The sequence below is a fragment of the Cydia splendana genome, chromosome 10 (assembly GCF_910591565.1).
Source record: "Cydia splendana chromosome 10, ilCydSple1.2, whole genome shotgun sequence".
NCBI classification, from domain to species: Eukaryota; Metazoa; Arthropoda; class Insecta; order Lepidoptera; family Tortricidae; genus Cydia; species Cydia splendana.
The window spans coordinates 20,152,607-20,170,595 of record NC_085969.1 but is presented as its reverse complement, the minus strand read 5'-3'; the positions used below and the strand labels follow the sequence as shown (position 1 = coordinate 20,170,595).

Genomic DNA, 17,989 nt, shown 5'->3' with positions numbered 1-17,989 from the left:
GTTTACATTTACACCGCGTAATCATTTTTACTCGTTCATGATATATTGGAAACATTTATTCATAGGATTTATCCACAAAAAGGTCATAACTCAAAACATTATGCTATTTCAGTTATTGGTTCTACGAAAATCTGAGAAAAAAATCATGCCTCCATATTTGACAACTTAATTAGATTGTGCTATATGTTTTGTGGTAACTGAGTTGTATAATGTTAACTTATGACAATCGGAGTTACCGCATAAAGTACGGAGCCATACAGCGCCACCTGCATTAGCTGTCAAAGTCGAGGCACCCATTTGTCTTGGACTTAAGTTTGAATTATATAATTTGATATTTTGAGATTCCGGTGCCTATTTTAGCAGTAACATAATATTTCGAGACAAAAAGGTGTCGTATTTAGTTAGTTAAAAGTTAGGTCCCTACCGAAAATCAGCGTTACGGCTTGCCGTGGCGCACGTGGCATTACGTTGAGTGGGGGTCCTTTTTAGGGTTCCGTACCCAAAGGGTAAAAACGGGACCATTACTAAGACTCCGATGTCCGTCTGTCTGTCTGTCTGACACCAGACTGTAACTCGAGAACCGTGATAGCTTAGACAATTAAAATATTCACAGATGATGTATTTCTGTTGCCGCTATAACAACAAATACTAAAAACAAAATAAAATAAATGTTTAGGTGTCCCATACAACAAACGTAATTTTTTGTCGTTTTATGCGTAATGGTACGGAACCCTTTGTGCGCGCGTCCAACTCGCACTTGGCCGGTTTTTTCGTCTGTTCTCTTTATAGCTTATCTTATGTAACCAGCCATAATGAGACGTGAATAAATTATATTCTATTCTATTTTATTTTGAGTTGTGACCATTTTGACTGTGATTTGGTTTGTTATAGGCTAAAATGGTTTGGCACTACATAGCAGTGTTAGATAATTAATTCGACAAGGAAGCACGGTCAGAGAGAAAATATCTTTAAGTAAGGTGCATTGGGGTGACTTCGAACGCGGGGTGATTTTGAAAATACCAAATATCTTTAAAACCAGAAGCACTTCATACTTTAGCAACGCTTACCAAGGCTTGCTTAGGTTAGTATTTCATCTGTCCAATATCTTGGTCCAATGTGCATTGCGTCTATCTCTCACTAAGCAAAATGTGAGACGCAAATACACATTTCCAGACAGAAGTTATTGTGTCAAAATAAAGTGATTGACAAAATGAAATATCGACATGTCTGTTATCGATGTTACCTTAACTTTATCATAGATATTTATAACACTGTATAATAACATAGGTAGCTACCGCGAAGTACACAACACGTTCGATATCTCCTTTGATATTTTGTTAGTTTTCTATTCTTCTGGCACTGTGTACTACTGTTTACGTTTTCATTTTGAAGTACACTAATTATAGTAATAAAGAAATTATGTACCGGTTTGCAATTGATTTGCGTTCTTAAAATTTGTCGGTAATTTACAGCAAGTAGAAGTTACATCTTTTAATTATTAATCTGTTACAGACTTATCGATAACGGATTTATCGATGTTTAATTTTCTCAAACACTCGTTTATGCCACAAAAACTTCTATGTCTGCACATTGCACAAAGAAATTGGACACAAAACAGAGCTTCGATATCTTCATGATCCCACCGCTCAGTATTTTACTCTTCGTAACTTTACATTGGCGCCCAAAAGGCAAGGAACGTTCTAACACTTCTAACAGCTTTCAACCCTTTGAACGCCACGCCTGTCGTGTGCGGCGCGTCGGAATGCACGAAGGTTGATATTGGCAAAGAGAATTTGAAATAGAGAGTTACTGTCATGGTAAATTATGTAGCTACAGTACATTTACTGCCATCTTTCGACAGAAGATTAAAACTGTTAGAACGCCATTTGACTTTGATCATTATTCTTTCACTGATATGTGTTAACTTGTTAAATATTAATGCCTATCTACTCGAGCGTAGGCTGAAGGTTATGGCGCGATCGCTCGAAAAGATTGCACCAAACCTTTGGCCTAGTCGAGTAGATGGCGTTAATATTAATATTTAACAAGTTAACACATATCAGTGAAAGAATGATAAAGTCAAATGGCGTTCTAACAGTTTTAATCTTCTGTCGAAAGATGGCAGTCAATTCACAGTGGCTACATAATTTACTTGCCAATCCGCCTCTATACACTCTATTCTCTTTGATATTGGGCTGTACCCGCGCGCGTCAGTTCATGTCTTTGGCGATTAACGGGCTAACTGACTATCGATGGACCTATTCTTTTACAAATACCGTTTACTAATTGGGTTGGCAACTGTCACAAGTTTATTTATAGATGGCGCCAGTATAGGTTAGGTTTCCCCAGTCAGTTTTGTTATATGGGATTTGGCTTAACCTTTTGAACGCCAAACGGTGCATCCATTTGCCGCGCCACTGACGCCACGGGTGTAAAGTTTAGTTTTGTGAATAAATAATGCCAACCTAAAAGTGGGGTGTTTTCAGTAGATTTTCATCAAAAAACGATCGACGTCAAATGCCGTCTTTGGCGTCGTTGTCACCATTTTGCGTTGACGTCAATTGCCGTCTGTGGCGTTCAAAAGGTTAAAGGGCAGTATTGGCAGAATTAATAGAGAAGCCTGCACTGGCGCCATTTGTAAAAAAAATCTACCGGACCGGCCAACCCCGTAGGGAGTATTACTGCAATGTTCTGCCGCCAGAATGCAGCACTAGCACAAACCGTAAACCATAGAGTAACTTAAAACTATGCCTTATACAGTTTATTAACAAGTTTTCACACATTATTTGTTACGAATAATTACATCATGTGCATCAAGGCGGTTTGTTTACTGTTTGTGCTGGTGGCGCCCCCTACGCAGAGTTTTGCGGAATATTCCCTATTGCCAGTTAACAGTTTCGTGTGCAAACAGAAGATACAAACAAACAAACAGCTAAATTATAAATTCACTTTAATTAATTAGTAATTACGGTCGATGGTCTCAGTAACGCGAAAAGGATCTACACCACTTTTATATTTTTTATTTTTTATTTCTAAACTAGAGAGAGTTATAATGGAGTTTTTAAGAAAATATTCTGCCGTGAAAAGTTTTGCAAGGTGGCGTATTCAAAAATTATGATTATAGTTCGTTCGCGTTAAGAATGCAGTACATAATATGTAGTGCATAATTGTTTTCCACCACTCGGGAACGAGTGTGTAAATACTACTCCCTTCTCGACTCGTCCAGCCCTTCTCCGATTGGGTCGAAGCGGTGCCAACTCTCGGCGAGAAGCTCTCGACGTGTGTGTACACCCGGCATTATATAATACAAACATTCGTTTACAGTTTAGTTACTTTATATTACTGACGACCGGTCTGGCCTAGTGGGTATTGACCCTGCCTGCGAAGCCGATGGTCCTGGGTTCGAATCCCAGTAAGGGCATTTATTTGTATGATGATACAGATATTTGTTCCTGAGTCATGGGTGTTTTCTATGTATTTTAGTATTTGTATATTATATATATCGTTGTCTGAGTACCCACAACACAAGCCTTCTTGAGCTTACTGTGGGACTCAGTCAATCTGTGTAAGAATGTCCTATAATATTTATTTATTATTTATTATTATTATTTATTTACTAAAAACATACGCCTTAACCTTTTTCGACACAATATTCTCTCTAATTACTCATTTACAAGTATTACAACCAGCTCTCATCAGTAAACTTACAGTGCGTGTGATCGTTTTCACTAGTGCAGCAACGCTCGTGTGCGCTCAGCTGCCGCCAGCCCGCTCGGCCCGCTCTGCACGTAGCCACTCTACGAACTCGTCTAACATTACTGGCCCTGAAACAAAAATAAATACATAAGGTATTAAGAATACTGGGAAATAGGCAGTTGCCTGCTCAGAGATATAAACGGACGAGATAGCGAAGCCGTTTAGATACACGAGGCTGGCAATACCTTTTTTTGGAGTTTTTTGTGATTTTTTTACTAATTTTTCACCAAATACGGTTTAAAAACCGGACAATTGCGAGTCGGAGTCGCCCACCGCGGGTTCCGTACTTTTTAGTACAGTGGAACCTGGATAATTGCAATCTCAAGGGACCGGCCATTTTTTGTCAATTAACCAGGTTTTTCATTTAAGCAGGTCGTGTCAATTAACGAGGTTCAAAAAATCGTTGTGTCAATTATAGAGGTTTCCATTAATAGAGGTTGCGTTCTGACAAATTTCTTTTATGGAGGTGCAAATAACCATTGAAAGTAGATTTACACGCTTACGTTCTGGGTTTCTGGTCTATTATATAGCTTCTGTCTATACTTGCACTTATACACTACATTAATTACTACTTTATTTTCTTATTAATCATTTGGGTTTAAAAAAATCCCTTGAATTGTAGAAGAAAGTTTTATTAGAATGTAAAAAGCATACTTTGTTTTTGATTTAATCAAAACTATTTCACCTACTACAAGCTGTGATAGATACCCAATAAATAAATTGAATTCTGGATGAAGATATAAATAAAATGATCATTGCTATTAAAATATTGCTTCTGCTGTCTACAACTACATTATTTCAATTACAGAGGTAATAAGTATAACTCGTTTCAATAATAGAGGTAAAAAGAAGAGTAAAAATAACGGATTTTTTTAGCACAGTGTCAATTATAGAGGTCTTAGTTGCGATGTGGTCAATTACAGAGGCAAAATTACGAAAAGCCCTAAAATCTAAATTGCAATTATAGAGGTTCCAAAATTTCAATTATAGAGGCCTTTTGGTCTCAAGGGACCGGGACCGGACTTTGGGTTGCAATTATTGAGGTTTTCCATTTATCCAGGTGCCAATTAACCAGGTTTCACTGTATTTATTGTTATAGCTGCAACAAAAATATATCTGTGAAAATTTTAACTGTTTGGCTATCACACTTCACGAGATACAGCCTGGTGACAGATGGACGGATAGACAGACAGACAGTGGAGTCTAAATAATTAACTTTCTTCTTCGTTACACTCTTGAGTGGTTGTGGCCATTATATGTAAACTTTTGAGTGACTCGTTTAAGGACACGTCGCCATTCCTCCCGTAGAGCTGCTTTCCGTGAGCATGCGCTTACTGTGGTCGACACACTGGCTTTGATTTGGTCGGTCCATCTCATTGTCTTAGTAATAGGGTCCCGTTTTTACGGTTCCGTAGCCAAAGGATAAAAACTGGACCCTATTACTAAGACTCTACTGTCTGTCTGTCTGTCCGTCCGTCCGTCCGTCTGTCTGTCACCAGGCTGTATCTCACGAACCGTGATAGCAAGACAGTTGAAATTTTCACAGATGATGTATTTCTGTTGCGTGATTTTTTTGCGTGATACGGAATTCTTCGCGCGCGAGTCCGACTCGCACTCGGCCGGTTCTACCCTTCGGGTACGGAACCCTAAAAATGAAAAATAGCACTGACACGCGCCGTCGGCGTCGTAGTGCAGCAGCTGGTTGTCGACGGTGCGGCTGAACTCGAGGATGTTGCACCACTGGTCGCGGTTGACGACGCGGTAGCGGCGCGCGGCGCCCTCGCGCTGCAGGAAGTCGCCGAGCGCGGCCCGCAGCGCCCAGCGCGGCAGCAGCACGCCCAGCAGCGCCCGGGCCGTGCCCGTGTCCAGCGAACGCTGCTCTTTGTCCTGAAAACACGACAAGGACACGTTCATTAACACGAAAGAGGACGCGAAATCGCTTTTTCATACAAAGTTGGTCGTAATTTTCAAAATTATATTATATTTTGACATTCTGTTGTCCTCTGACTAACCGCACAATATAACGCTACAAATAATTGAAGTCACTCAAATGTTTTAAAAACAAAATACCCTCTACAATAGTCAAACCGGTTACTTTTTTAGAACTGTCAAAACGATTTGCTAATATGGGATTTATATGTAACATTACATCGTGACGTCACGGTGAACTGACCTACTTTTTATATTTCTATCCTATTTATTAAATAGATCTTGTGTTTATAAATAACTATTTTCTAATAATTATCTGGTGCTTTATTTCATGCATAGTGTAAAATAATTTATTTTAAATACAGTATAATACCCTATTGAGTCGATCAACTATTTCTTGTTGTTATTCTGTCCCATCAGCCGGGAGACAATAGTAGCATAGTTTCTTAGAAGAGCCGCTATACCATGTTCTACAAACGTGCTTAGGGGTCATCCATTAATTACGTCACACGTTTAGGGGGAGGGAGGGGGTCAAGAAAATGTGACATATTGTGACATGGGGGAGGGGGGAGACACAAACTTTGTGACGTCACTTTAACTTCATCAGTATCCGAATTTTTTTTTTTTATTATTTTATTCGCTGTACATTTAAATAACAAGTTTTTAAAACGATAATCGTTTTTATTCTTTTAATTTTCTTTCCTAAGCAGTTTTGGGTTATAAAATTACTAATATTTATATCGTCAAAAATATTTTGATAAAATATTAATAATACTTAGGTACTTACTTAATTCGATTTGGCGATTTCGTAGAAAAAATGTGACGTCACACTAGGGGGGAGGGGTTTGCCAAATGTGACCAAATGTGACAAGGGGGGGGGGGGGAGGGGTCAAAAAACCTAGAAATTCGTGTGACGTAATTAATGGATGACCCCTTAATAGATGTCCCATTATGGAAAGGCCTTACAACTGCCGAAAAATTCAAGTTTGGTTCATTTAAATACGAAATAGCTAGTATTTAAGAGTGACCCAGGAGACCATAACCTTGGCAACTAGTGACAAAAAAAAAGTTGATTCACCCAATTAACACGAAAGAGCACGATCGCGCGAAATCGCTTTTTCATACAAACTTGGTCGTAATTTTCAAAATTATATTAATAATATTTTGACGTCTGTTGTCCTCTGGCTAACCGCACAATATAACGCTACAAATAGTTGATCCTTCCTTAACTCGCTCAAATGTTTTAAAAAGAAATAACCTCTACAATTATTGTAACAAAGCCCTGAAACTGAGCGGTGGTGACATGCTACTTTCAATCCAGTCGCAGGTTCAAAACCCGGCTCGTACCAATGACTTTTTCGGAACTTATCTATGAAATATCATTTGATATTTACCAGTTGCTTTTCGGTGAAGGAAAACATCGCAAGGAAACCGGACTAATCCCAATAAGGCCTAGTTTCCCCTCTGGGTAGGAAGGTCAGATGGCAGTCGCTTTCGTAAAAACTAGTGCCTACGTCTATCTTGGGATTAGTTGTCAAGCAGACCCCATGCTCCCATGAGCCGTGGCAAAATGCCAGTATAACGCGAGGAAGAAAAAGTAACAGAACTTACCCTAGCAAAATCATAAGAATATCTGTATACAGCCTTAAATATGTAGGGGTCGTTGAGTAAGCTCTTGAGGTAGTCGAGTTTCATCTGAAGCTTGTGGACGCTGTCACATTGCAGCTCCGTTAAACCTGCGGACAAGAAAAATCATTATAGATACAGACAAGAAAAATTAGAACCTGTGTGCACAACCTGTGTGTGTGTAATCTGTGTGCGCAACTTTACCTGCATATCATTAGTTTATCATTCGAGATGTGGTGCTGGCGTAAAATGCTGGGAGTGTCGTGGACTGAACGCCGCACCAATGCTTCAATCCGAAGCCAACTAAAAGTCCTCACTCCTCTCTCTGTAGTCTGCTTGCGGAGAGCTCTTTCTTTCTTTGGACACGTGGCGAGACGAGAATCACACAACCTCGAGAAAATCATAATGATTGGCCGTGTCGAGGGAACAAGAAGTAGAGGCAGAGCTCCAACTCGCTGGACGGATCCTCTCCTGGAGGCAATTAATAGTGGCACACAGTCCGCACTTCATCAGGCTCAGAACAGAGCAGCCTGAAGACTTCTTATAGATAGAGCTACTTATGGTTATCACGACCCTCAGCTGTGAGGATAACGACGAAGAAGAAGATCATTAGTTTGGAGAAATAAAGATAGTTTATTATTCAAGTAGCAATATTACAATGCGCTTATGAACGGCAAATAAAGCTACGCCAGCTCTAACCCTACACCTCTGACCCGAGAAGATCTAAATCCCTCCTAAATCGGAGGACTGTATCTCAATATTGGACCAGCAACAAACTCGGCGAGATGCATCTTTTCAAAACATTCATCTTACAACTGACATGCATTCTAAAAATTTAATTTAAATTGGTATAAAATAACAAACATTAGGTTCTTTCCTTTATAGAAATTTGAATCAAACATCCCTATCCATGATATAATCGCTTATTTTATTGTATGCTCGCGAAACAACAGTTTTGGATTTAGTCTGTAAGCTCAGTAACATTTTTCAGTAGCTTGTTATAGAGTTTTATACAATGAAATTAATATCAATTAAGCATACCTTTAAGCCACTCCTCTTGCGTGAAGTAGCCCATTTGTTTGGCACCCATTTTGTAAGCGATGACCAGCATCACAACATTCTCCGGGTCCACTCCTATGTCTTCACAGAATTTCTCCATTCCTTCGGGCCCTGCAGACAATTTAATGTGGTAAGCAAAAGACAAATAGCAATTATCCATCTAATATAAGCGAAAATAACTCTGGATACTTATTCACCGCTAAAATACAGATCAAAATTCGACGTATAGAAAGCTTAAAGCTCTGAATGGGGTTCCGCTAGCGTGAACGGTGCGGGCGCCGCACGCGGGTGCCATTGTAGGTAATATCCGTCGCACGCGTCCGCGTCAGTTAGCAACGCTCATACTTTTTTTCGTTACCTTGCTCCCTAGCTCCGTGCAATCGTGTAGCTAGCGGACGCCCTAATATTCTAAAGTACTGTAAAGAATGTCTGCCAGCCAGCGCGTATCGTCCTACTTCAGCCACATAATGAGGAGAGATGAAAGCCTTGAAAAGCTGATTATTGTTGGAAACACGAGGGCAAACGAAGCCGGGCACGGTCTCCAACTAGATGGAGCGATCAAGCAAAAGGGGCCCCATCATCAACCAACTTATTCTCGGTCGTCAGATGAACAGGCATCAATGGAGGCAGATCACGATAACCAGGTGTGGAGCATCCACATCCACCGATGACCATCGATTTTCAGTCATGAGGGAGCGATCACAGAAAGTAAAGAATGTATAAGAACTGACCTAATACATCTGGCTCTGAGACTGTTGTGTACTCTTTGAACCATGCTAAACATTTCTTTGCACTGAAACTGGAGTCTTCTGCTTTGGAATGTCGTCGTGAACTGAAACAAATATTCAAAATGTTAGAATCTTGTTTTATTGAAGGGGAATAATTATGAAAAAACCAGACAAGTGGGAGTCGGACTCTACTACCGAGGGTTCCATACTTTTTAGTATTTGTTGTTAACTTCTTATAGCGGCAACAGAAATACATCTGTGAAAATTTTATCCAGCATTGGAGTCAGCGTCAAGCTCACACGCTCATAGGCGTTACCTGGTGTTGCGTGAGCGCTTATGTTGCTGGGCGTCGATCGCGGTGGCCCCGGGCACGCCCACGTCACCCGTCACCGCGCCGCGCGTCCGCTTGCTGCAGCGCGGCATCACTCTACCACCCTGTGTACAAGAATCCTTATAAGTTTCCACCTAGTTGGTAGTGACCCTGCTTATGAAGCTGCTATGCTAATTTAAACTTTTTCAAATGAAGAACTATAAATGAACTAAATACTTTGCTGGAAGTTTAAGTCGGTGACTGCCTGTCTCAACCACTAAATGTGCTGAGTGGAGTACCCACGAGTGGAGGATCTGTCCTCTCTCCAACTCTGATAGAGTCAGAGTCGTGCTTTTTTGCAGATGATGGCAAGTTCTTTGCTGACCCTCATGTTTCTTCGGGCCAGCTGCAAGCTGACTTGGATCGGTTAATGGAGTGGACCTCGCAGTGGATATTGAAATTGAATGTTAGCAAATGCGCAGTTCTGCACCTCGGTAAAAAAAATCCTATCGTCCAATTATTATTATTATAGCCTCTTTATTTCCATAACTCTTTTTTAGTTTCTGTTAAAATATGTTTTTATGCTGTTGTTTCTGTTGTTTTTCCTCCTTTCGTGAGGTATGGATCCCGTTTGGGTAAAGGCCTCCTCCCATTTCTTCCATAAATGTCTGTGTTTGGCATTGTACATCCAGTCTTTTCCTGCAACCTCTACTATGTCATCAGTCCACCGTTTGACTGGTTTGCCAACTTTCCTCTTGGCTGGTAATGGTCCTTTCCATCTTGTTGTTAGTGTTGTCCATCTGTCATCTGTATATCTTGAAATATGTCCTGCCCATTGCCATTTGAGCTTAAGGGCTTGTGTGAGCGCATCTTTGACGTTTGTTTTTATTCTTATAGTGTCGTTTTTAATTTTGTGCATTTTGTTTATTCCCAGTATGCTTCTTTCCATGGCTCGTTGTGTGGTGTTTATTTTTTGTTTGATCTAGTTGGTGTAAGTCCACGTTTGACATCCGTATAATAAACTAGGCAGAAGGCATGTGTCCATTACTATTCTTTTTATCTTCATACTAAATTTTCCTTTCAGAATTTCTTTGAATGACCAAAACTTTCGCCATGTAATATTTTTTCCTTCTATCTACCTCTTCCTCGTTATTAGTCCGTGAAAAGGAAATTTGCTTGCCCAGGTATATGTATTTCTTTACATATTCAATTGTATTTCCTTTTACATTGATGGGGGTGTCAAGGCTATTAGTCATTACCTTCGTTTTGCTTCTGTTCATTTGTAAGCCTACTTCATCGCTTTCCTTGTCTAGTGTCTGTAACATATTTTCTAGTTGTTTAGCTCTTTCTGCAAATATGATTATGTCATCTGCAAACCGCAGGTGCGTTAGGCGACATCCATCAATGTTAATACCATATCCAGTCCAGTTTATGTTTTTAAAAATATTTTCTAGTACGGCAATGAAAAGCTTGGGTGACAGAGGGTCGCCTTGCCTTACTCCTCTTTCAATTTTGATATGATCTCCTCTTTTTTCAAGTTTAACTCTGCTTGTGCTATTTGAGTATATGTGTTTGATGATATTTATGTATTTCTGTTCTACTCCTGACACTTTTAGTGCGTTCCAGATTGAGTTGTGACTGATGCTGTCAAATTAGAGAACAGCTCAGGCGAGACCAAATCAAGGAAGGAGATATTAGAACACGCAACTAAGTTTTATAGAGAACTCTACAGCATGGTCCAATACATGATAGGAAACTCTCGAATTGTGACGTCTCAAAAGGATCTTGGTGTGACAGTTACAAATGACCTGAAGTGGGGTGAGCACATAAATAACATAGTCAAAAAGGCAAATTCGTTTTTGTATGGGGCTGTCCATAAATTACGTCATCGATTTTTGACGATTTTTGACCCCCCCCCCCATAATCATCCAAAAATCATGCTTCAAATGACCCCATTTCCTCCTACTTCATGCTACCGTCATCCGATGTCCAGACCCCCCCCCCCCCCCCCCTAATTTGAAATGACGTAATTTATGAATAGCCCCTATGTTAAACACTGATTTAAACTTTCACGATTATTAAACATTATCAAACTGCACAACGGGACGGGGGGAACGTCCTGATGTCTCCAGACAGCCGGCATTTTTGCCGTATGTAAAAGGGGTAACGGATAAAGTTGGCACAGTACTTGGAAAGTACTCTATAAAGACGGTGTACACACCTTTATCCAAAGTAGCAGGGAGCCTAAGGTCACCGAAGGACGTTATTCCGTTCCAGTCACCTGGCGTTTATAAAATAGATTGCAGTTGTGGTAGTTCCTATATCGGAGAAACTAAGCGCACCATAGCAGAAAGAGTTAAGGAACATATCGCAGCTGTCAAAAATCGTCAGGTCAACAAGTCTGCGGTGGCTGAGCATTTGCTGGAGTCAGGACCAAACCACTGGATTGAGCTGCATAACCCTAAAATCCTCTCCACGGATCGCCATTTCTACAGTAGAAAAGTGCGGGAAGCCATTGAAATCAAAAAACATTGCAATTTTAATCGGGACGAGGGTTTTAAGATCTCATCCACATGGAATCCAGTCATTAGTAAATGTAAGCGGAAACGAATATCGACAGTCGATAAATCGAATATCGTTAGTGTTGTGTGTCGACAGAGTGACATCCCTAGTGCGCAAAACGTTCAAACTGATAAACAAGACCAAGTGCGGGTAGTTCGAAAAACTCGCGCGGCTAGAAGATGTTGATGTCAACTTGAGCCAGTCTTCTCCGAGACCACGGGGACAACGCCGTCCTCGAAACGTCGGAGGTAAATCTTAAAACTTAAATACGCGATTAAGTCCCGTTGTGCAGTTTGATAATGCCCCTATGTTATAAAACGCTCATTATTCTCATTTCAATGCATATCTGTTGAAGTTTTTATCAAAATTTACAAAACATATGTCTGCCCCTTGCTTGAATATGTTTTCCAAGTATGGAATCCTTATTTTGTCAAAGACATTGACCTCCTAGAGAGTGCGCAGCGAAGAGCCACCAAGATTCCTTTTAAGCTGAAACGCCTACCTTATGACGAAAGGCTAAAGGTACTGAAACTGCCCACACTCAAAGCCAGGAGAGCGAGAGGAGACCTCATCGAGTGTTTTAAGATTGTTACCCACTGTTACAACCTCCCTGACATTCACAAAATAATCAATATGAAACTAACAGCCGCGAGACCCGAGGTCACAGCCTAAGAATTGTTCACACTCCCGCTACTACTAAAGCTGCATATCATTCCTTGTCCAACCATCTCGTGGCGGCTTGGAACCGTTTACCGGATAGTGTTGTGACTGCTCCTTCGGTCAATGTGTTTAAAAACAGATTGGACAAGTGGCTTTTAAACAATAAGTTAGACTGATGTGATTACTAGTGATGTGATATGACTTTACAAACTTTGAACTATATAATACTGGACACTGTGTGACATAGGCTCATCAGCTAAATAGCTGCTCACCTATAATTCTACATATAATAATTTACCAAATATTGACATTCGCCAAACTCCATATACAACCCATATTTAATTCTAAACCAGTGCAGAGTGTTTAACCTAGATCAACATAGGAAAATCTGAAGGATGACTAACCACTTGACCGTCCGACAATAGCATAGTATCCGAAAAAAATATGCTCTTAACCGTCCACGGGAACCTTACTATCCAAAGGGGTGGAAGAAAGATTTGATTTCAGAGCCATCTAACGGAGTATTTCGGCATTATTTCCTAATTCTCTTGATGGGACAACGTAGCCTAACAAAATAGTTAGCTCTAAAAAAATTAAGATGGCAGTGTAGTTATAATTTTTGTAGAAAATTGTGAATGCGCTGCGCGGGGCGTGCGTCACTAAAAAAACCCGGACGGTTGACAGGAAAACAGTCTCGGGGGCCGGACGGTTGAGTGGTTATGCAATGAGAATAAATTTATTAATGACCATGATTATTTGGCAAACATTGTTGAAAATGTGTCATTAATATACTATGTAACACAAACTTTTGACCTACAAACGCAATAATCAGTTTAAAAACACCATTAATCTTATCATGACGCATGAACTTAAGGATGGTATTCCACCTGCACCGGTAATTCTTGGTCCAATGTCATTGCTTCTCACTCTCTCATTAAGCAAAATGTGAGACACAAATTCACATTGGACCAAGAAATTGGATAGGTGGAATAGCAACCTAAGTTATTCCACACATTCCAACCATCCATACATATTTAACAATAGACTATTATTTTTTTTCTAAAGTAATTTTCAATAAAGAAATATGTGAATAGAGAATGAATAATAAAAGTATTTGCTATGCAATAACCCACTGCAACGATCCTTTATAAAACACGAACGTTGTTGTATCTGTCACAAATTCAGCTGATACTCATACTGCATTTATAGGTTATATTCGAATACGAGGTGGTCTAAATTGTTAAAACTATCAACTAAACCTATGATTCAACAATAATTCTTGCCAACATCAACCATTTTCAACGTTGTTTACATCATAAATACCTTCCAAGCGAAATGTAAAATGTATGTAGGTGCAACAATTTATCCATCTTAAAACAACATTATAAGCAATCTGGCCTACTTAGACTTAAATGTTATAACAAGAGATAAAATAACTTACTATTGGTGGCAGATTTGATATGAAATTTGAAAACTTAAAAGGGTTTTCGTCTCCTATTTTGCGAATTTTGCGTGCACAGCTTGACGAAAAATGTCTTCTTGACAGGTCGATAATAACCTGAAATAAAAAATCAATGTGGAGAAAAAAAGGAGGACAACGATCTCAATGAGCACGTCTTATAACTAGGTAATGAGATTACATTAATAAAGAGAACAGGTACATCACGAAAACTGAAATTTACACTGTCAGGTGATACGATTCTAAGAAAAACAACTATGATGGTTTCTCTGTAAGAAACCCACTCTCACCTCAGAGCTATTTGGTGAAAAACAGCGTGAAAGCAGAATGTACTTTTAATTTATTTTTGCTTTTTTACAAATCGACAAGTTATTTAAAATATGTATTTAATTCTAAAATCAAACAGCAGACACAGCGGAAGAAAAACTCAAACGGTGGCTGTAAACGAACGTTTTGTTATTGCTCTAGGTTTGCTCTAGATACAATGCAAACATGCGTTTAGTTAGATCGAGAAACGTTTAAAAATATCATAGAAGGTAGGATCGTATAGAAGTGGTATACGCGTGCCTCCGTGAGGGACAAAACATACGCAAACGCGACACTGTGATTGGTCGAATTTATTTGTACCCACCATTATCCATACTAAAAAAAGGTGGGGAACAAAAAATATGTGAGACTGTGATAAGGACAAACAATAATAGCGCTTTCTTTGCTACTCCTTCTGAAAGATACGTAAGACTATCCCGTTCTGTCAGTTATCCCCACCACTCATGCCCAATCCAGTTTAATACTAGATTCATGAAAAATATTGCTGTCCCTATTTTTTAAATTTAAGCGTCGGTAGAAATAAAGTAAATTGCAAACTATAGTTTGTCAAAGGACTGTCTCATTTCAATCATAGACAGAGAGACTGATACTATATTTGTCTTACACTAGTACTAGCACCCAAAAGAAAAGGATGAGTATAGTTTTCCTGGTTGTTACTGACTGACAAATCCGGTTATAACAAAGTTTTAATTTATAAGTAAACACAATTGTGTCGAAGGTTTAATAAAATAAGTCACCCCAACGATACAATGCCATCTGGCGCGTTCGTTTCATATTTTTAACGGTTACTGGGTGCTGGGGGCATATTACCAACTAATACTTTGCGGCGCCCTGAATGTATATGAGCGCGCTTCTTTAAGGCATGCTATTGCATTCGAGCGAAAAGGAATGCGTTTTGGGATCGAAATTCTACCCCTTGGTTTCAAAATTTAAGCCCCTGAGCTTCCTTCCAGCATCCTTCTTACATCTTTTACTCTATATGGGAGTGTGGCAGATCTAGCACTACTCCATTTAAATGAGTCGTTTGCTGTGTAGGCGCTTGTTATGAATAAATGACTGCATTAGAGTATTATACTAATTGAAAGCGAGATGGCGCTTTTCTCTGTAATAACGATTTTTCCTGGGATAGTGACGTCACTCATGGCTCACACTTATTTGTGTAGTTTACTAATCACACGCTAGATGGCGCTGTTCCATATTGTAAAAATCCTGAATCGCGCTATCAAGACTATTTTCGAGATAATGACCTTAAGCTAAGTTCATACATTTTTGTTAAATTGCTATATGGTATGGTACAAAGAATATAATACTCAGTATAACATTATGATTGCTAGATCAGTGGTGGGCAAACTTTCTTCATGAGGGGCCAAAACTTGAAGGAATTTCAGAGGAGGGCCAGATTTACAGCAAAAATGTATTTTTATTATATTGCATGCCATATTATACATTTTCTTAAATGACCGGCGGCGGGCCAGATAAATCCTTTCGCGGGCCGGACTTGGCCCGCGGGCCGTACTTTGCCCACCACTGTGCTAGATGGTGGAATTGGTAATTGTTGCCAGACCATGTAGCAATAATCCTGATTATCGCGCTATTAAGTTTTTTCTTGGGATAATGTTAGTAAATGTGTAAAAATGTCTTAGGTCATAAGTTCACAGTAAAACAAACAAAAATGATCCTTAAACACCTATATTTTTAAAATTATTTACAATATCTATCTGCTTTCATCTTGCTCCTTCTGTCAAGCAGCGTCTCATGCAAAGATCCCTCTGCTTTAGCTCTCTTCAATTCGGAAACTGATCCATCGTTTAGTTTGAGTTTTTTATCTTGGAACTTCTGGAATTTTCTCCTGAAATACAAACAGAATAGTTTATTTTGTAAGTGTATTTAGGGATCGTAACTTGCTCGGTCACAGGAAGAATATGAATGATAAACATCGCGGCAAATAGAGCTCCAATAAATGATAAATATATATAATAAATTAAATTCTACTTGACATTAAGGCTCTTCAAAGGGCCTCTATGTGTTGGATCTATATCCCCACGCAAGCCTATCAAAAGACCGGGATTTATAGGCCCGTTGGGCTGTTTATTATGAGATCTGGGAAGACCTTAGATAAAGTTACAAACTCACACATAGTTAACTTCCACCTCATTAAGGTTCCCTTGCTCCTCGTCTGGCAGCACCACAGTGTTTATCTCCTTGGTCTTGTTGCTGCGTATGCTGCAGAACTCCGTCTCTCCCGCTGCTGCGTTCCGAGCCACAACGGAATCATCCTCCGGGCTCACACACATGAATTTGTTTAGGGAGCTGAGGATTGCTGTTTTGCCTGTTAAATAAGACCTCATTTAGACGGTGCGAGAACTCGCATGCGAGTTTTATTACATTGCGGTTTTTATTGGTCGGTTGGATTGGACATAACATAACCAACAGTCCGCAATGTAACTAAAATCACATGCGAGTTCGCGCGCCGTCTAAATCAGCCCTAATTGTAAAGAAATGGTAAGTAAAAATGTCACATTAAGAATTTGATATTAGAGAAAAGGATCCATCCTCAAAAATTTAGACAGATTACAATTTTACTATTTTTATGGGTAAATTAAAACAAACAATTAACTCTAAGCAAGTTCTTGGCAGTAAGACAGTAGAAGCTTTCATTGTAACCATCTAAAATTGTAAACAAGATAAAGGAACAATATTATGGCAATAAAATAAAATAAACAATACAAGACCTTCTTGCCACACCGGCTCCCATTGCTCCATTGGCCCCACCGCGTCAGACCTCCCAATCACCACTCCCTCCTTCGACACTCCCAGATATTTCCCGTAACCAGACTTGAGAGCAAACTTCGTTTCTCCAGCTGGGAAAGCCGTGAATATCTCCTCCGGCGCCGGCCCTTCGCCGTCTCCGTGTGGCGCTCCAACCGTGAACAGGCCGTTGTCAAGCGCCGAAATGTAAGCATTGTTCCCAAACTCGATTGAAATGGAACCGACTACATCATCGATTTTCTCCACTTTCCACCATCCTCCGTGCTTAATAGAATCTTCATCTACTTTAGAACTGTCCGATTTATCTTTATTCTTCTTGTGTTTACGCTTTTTTGCTCTGAAACATATTTATAAAGCGATGAATTAGGTTAAATATGGAAACAACTGTAGATTCTTAAAATGTATGAGACTTACTTTGGTTTGTCGCCTTTTAAAATAAGTTTTCCTCTTTTCACTGCAGCATATTCGTCAGCCATGCTAAAATATGATACTTATTGGTAGTAAACACTGATTTACTATAAAATAAAAGTGTAAAATAACACTGTTTTTTTAGCAAAACGCTCAATTGACAGATTAACCTGACATGACATTGACATTTTAAGGTACTTTTTTATTCCTTTTGGGTAGGCTAAGCTTATTGGCCATACTGCCGAACGGTAACCGGAAAATAACTTTTGTATAAAATCACTAAAATTATTGCAAAATTTATATGTTAAACTTGAGGCTTATTCAAAACAATATAAAAATATTGAAATTAAATAACAATCATAGTATTATTTTACGGATTAGAGACCGCATAGGAAT

The 17,989-nt window shown here is 39.4% G+C and overlaps 2 protein-coding genes across 2 annotated transcripts; both read right to left on the bottom strand.

Annotated features, from left to right (window-relative positions):
- Positions 1-3,214: 3,214 nt before the first annotated feature.
- On the bottom strand, positions 3,215-14,537 carry LOC134794454 (DCN1-like protein 5). The gene is made up of 9 exons (XM_063766269.1): positions 14,380-14,537; positions 14,072-14,188; positions 9,415-9,533; positions 9,102-9,202; positions 8,353-8,481; positions 7,297-7,421; positions 5,427-5,643; positions 3,629-3,824; positions 3,215-3,354 (listed from the first exon to the last, which is right to left on the bottom strand). The coding sequence occupies exons 3-8, from the start codon at positions 9,519-9,521 to the stop codon at positions 3,754-3,756; spliced, it is 750 nt and encodes a 249-aa protein (XP_063622339.1). The 5' UTR covers positions 9,522-9,533; positions 14,072-14,188; positions 14,380-14,537; the 3' UTR covers positions 3,215-3,354; positions 3,629-3,753.
- Positions 14,538-16,089: 1,552 nt separating this feature from the next.
- Positions 16,090-17,755, bottom strand: LOC134794630 (protein FRG1 homolog). Its single transcript, XM_063766427.1, has 4 exons — positions 17,600-17,755; positions 17,149-17,522; positions 16,550-16,745; positions 16,090-16,265 (listed from the first exon to the last, which is right to left on the bottom strand). The coding sequence occupies exons 1-4, from the start codon at positions 17,659-17,661 to the stop codon at positions 16,118-16,120; spliced, it is 780 nt and encodes a 259-aa protein (XP_063622497.1). The 5' UTR covers positions 17,662-17,755; the 3' UTR covers positions 16,090-16,117.
- Positions 17,756-17,989: the final 234 nt, after the last annotated feature.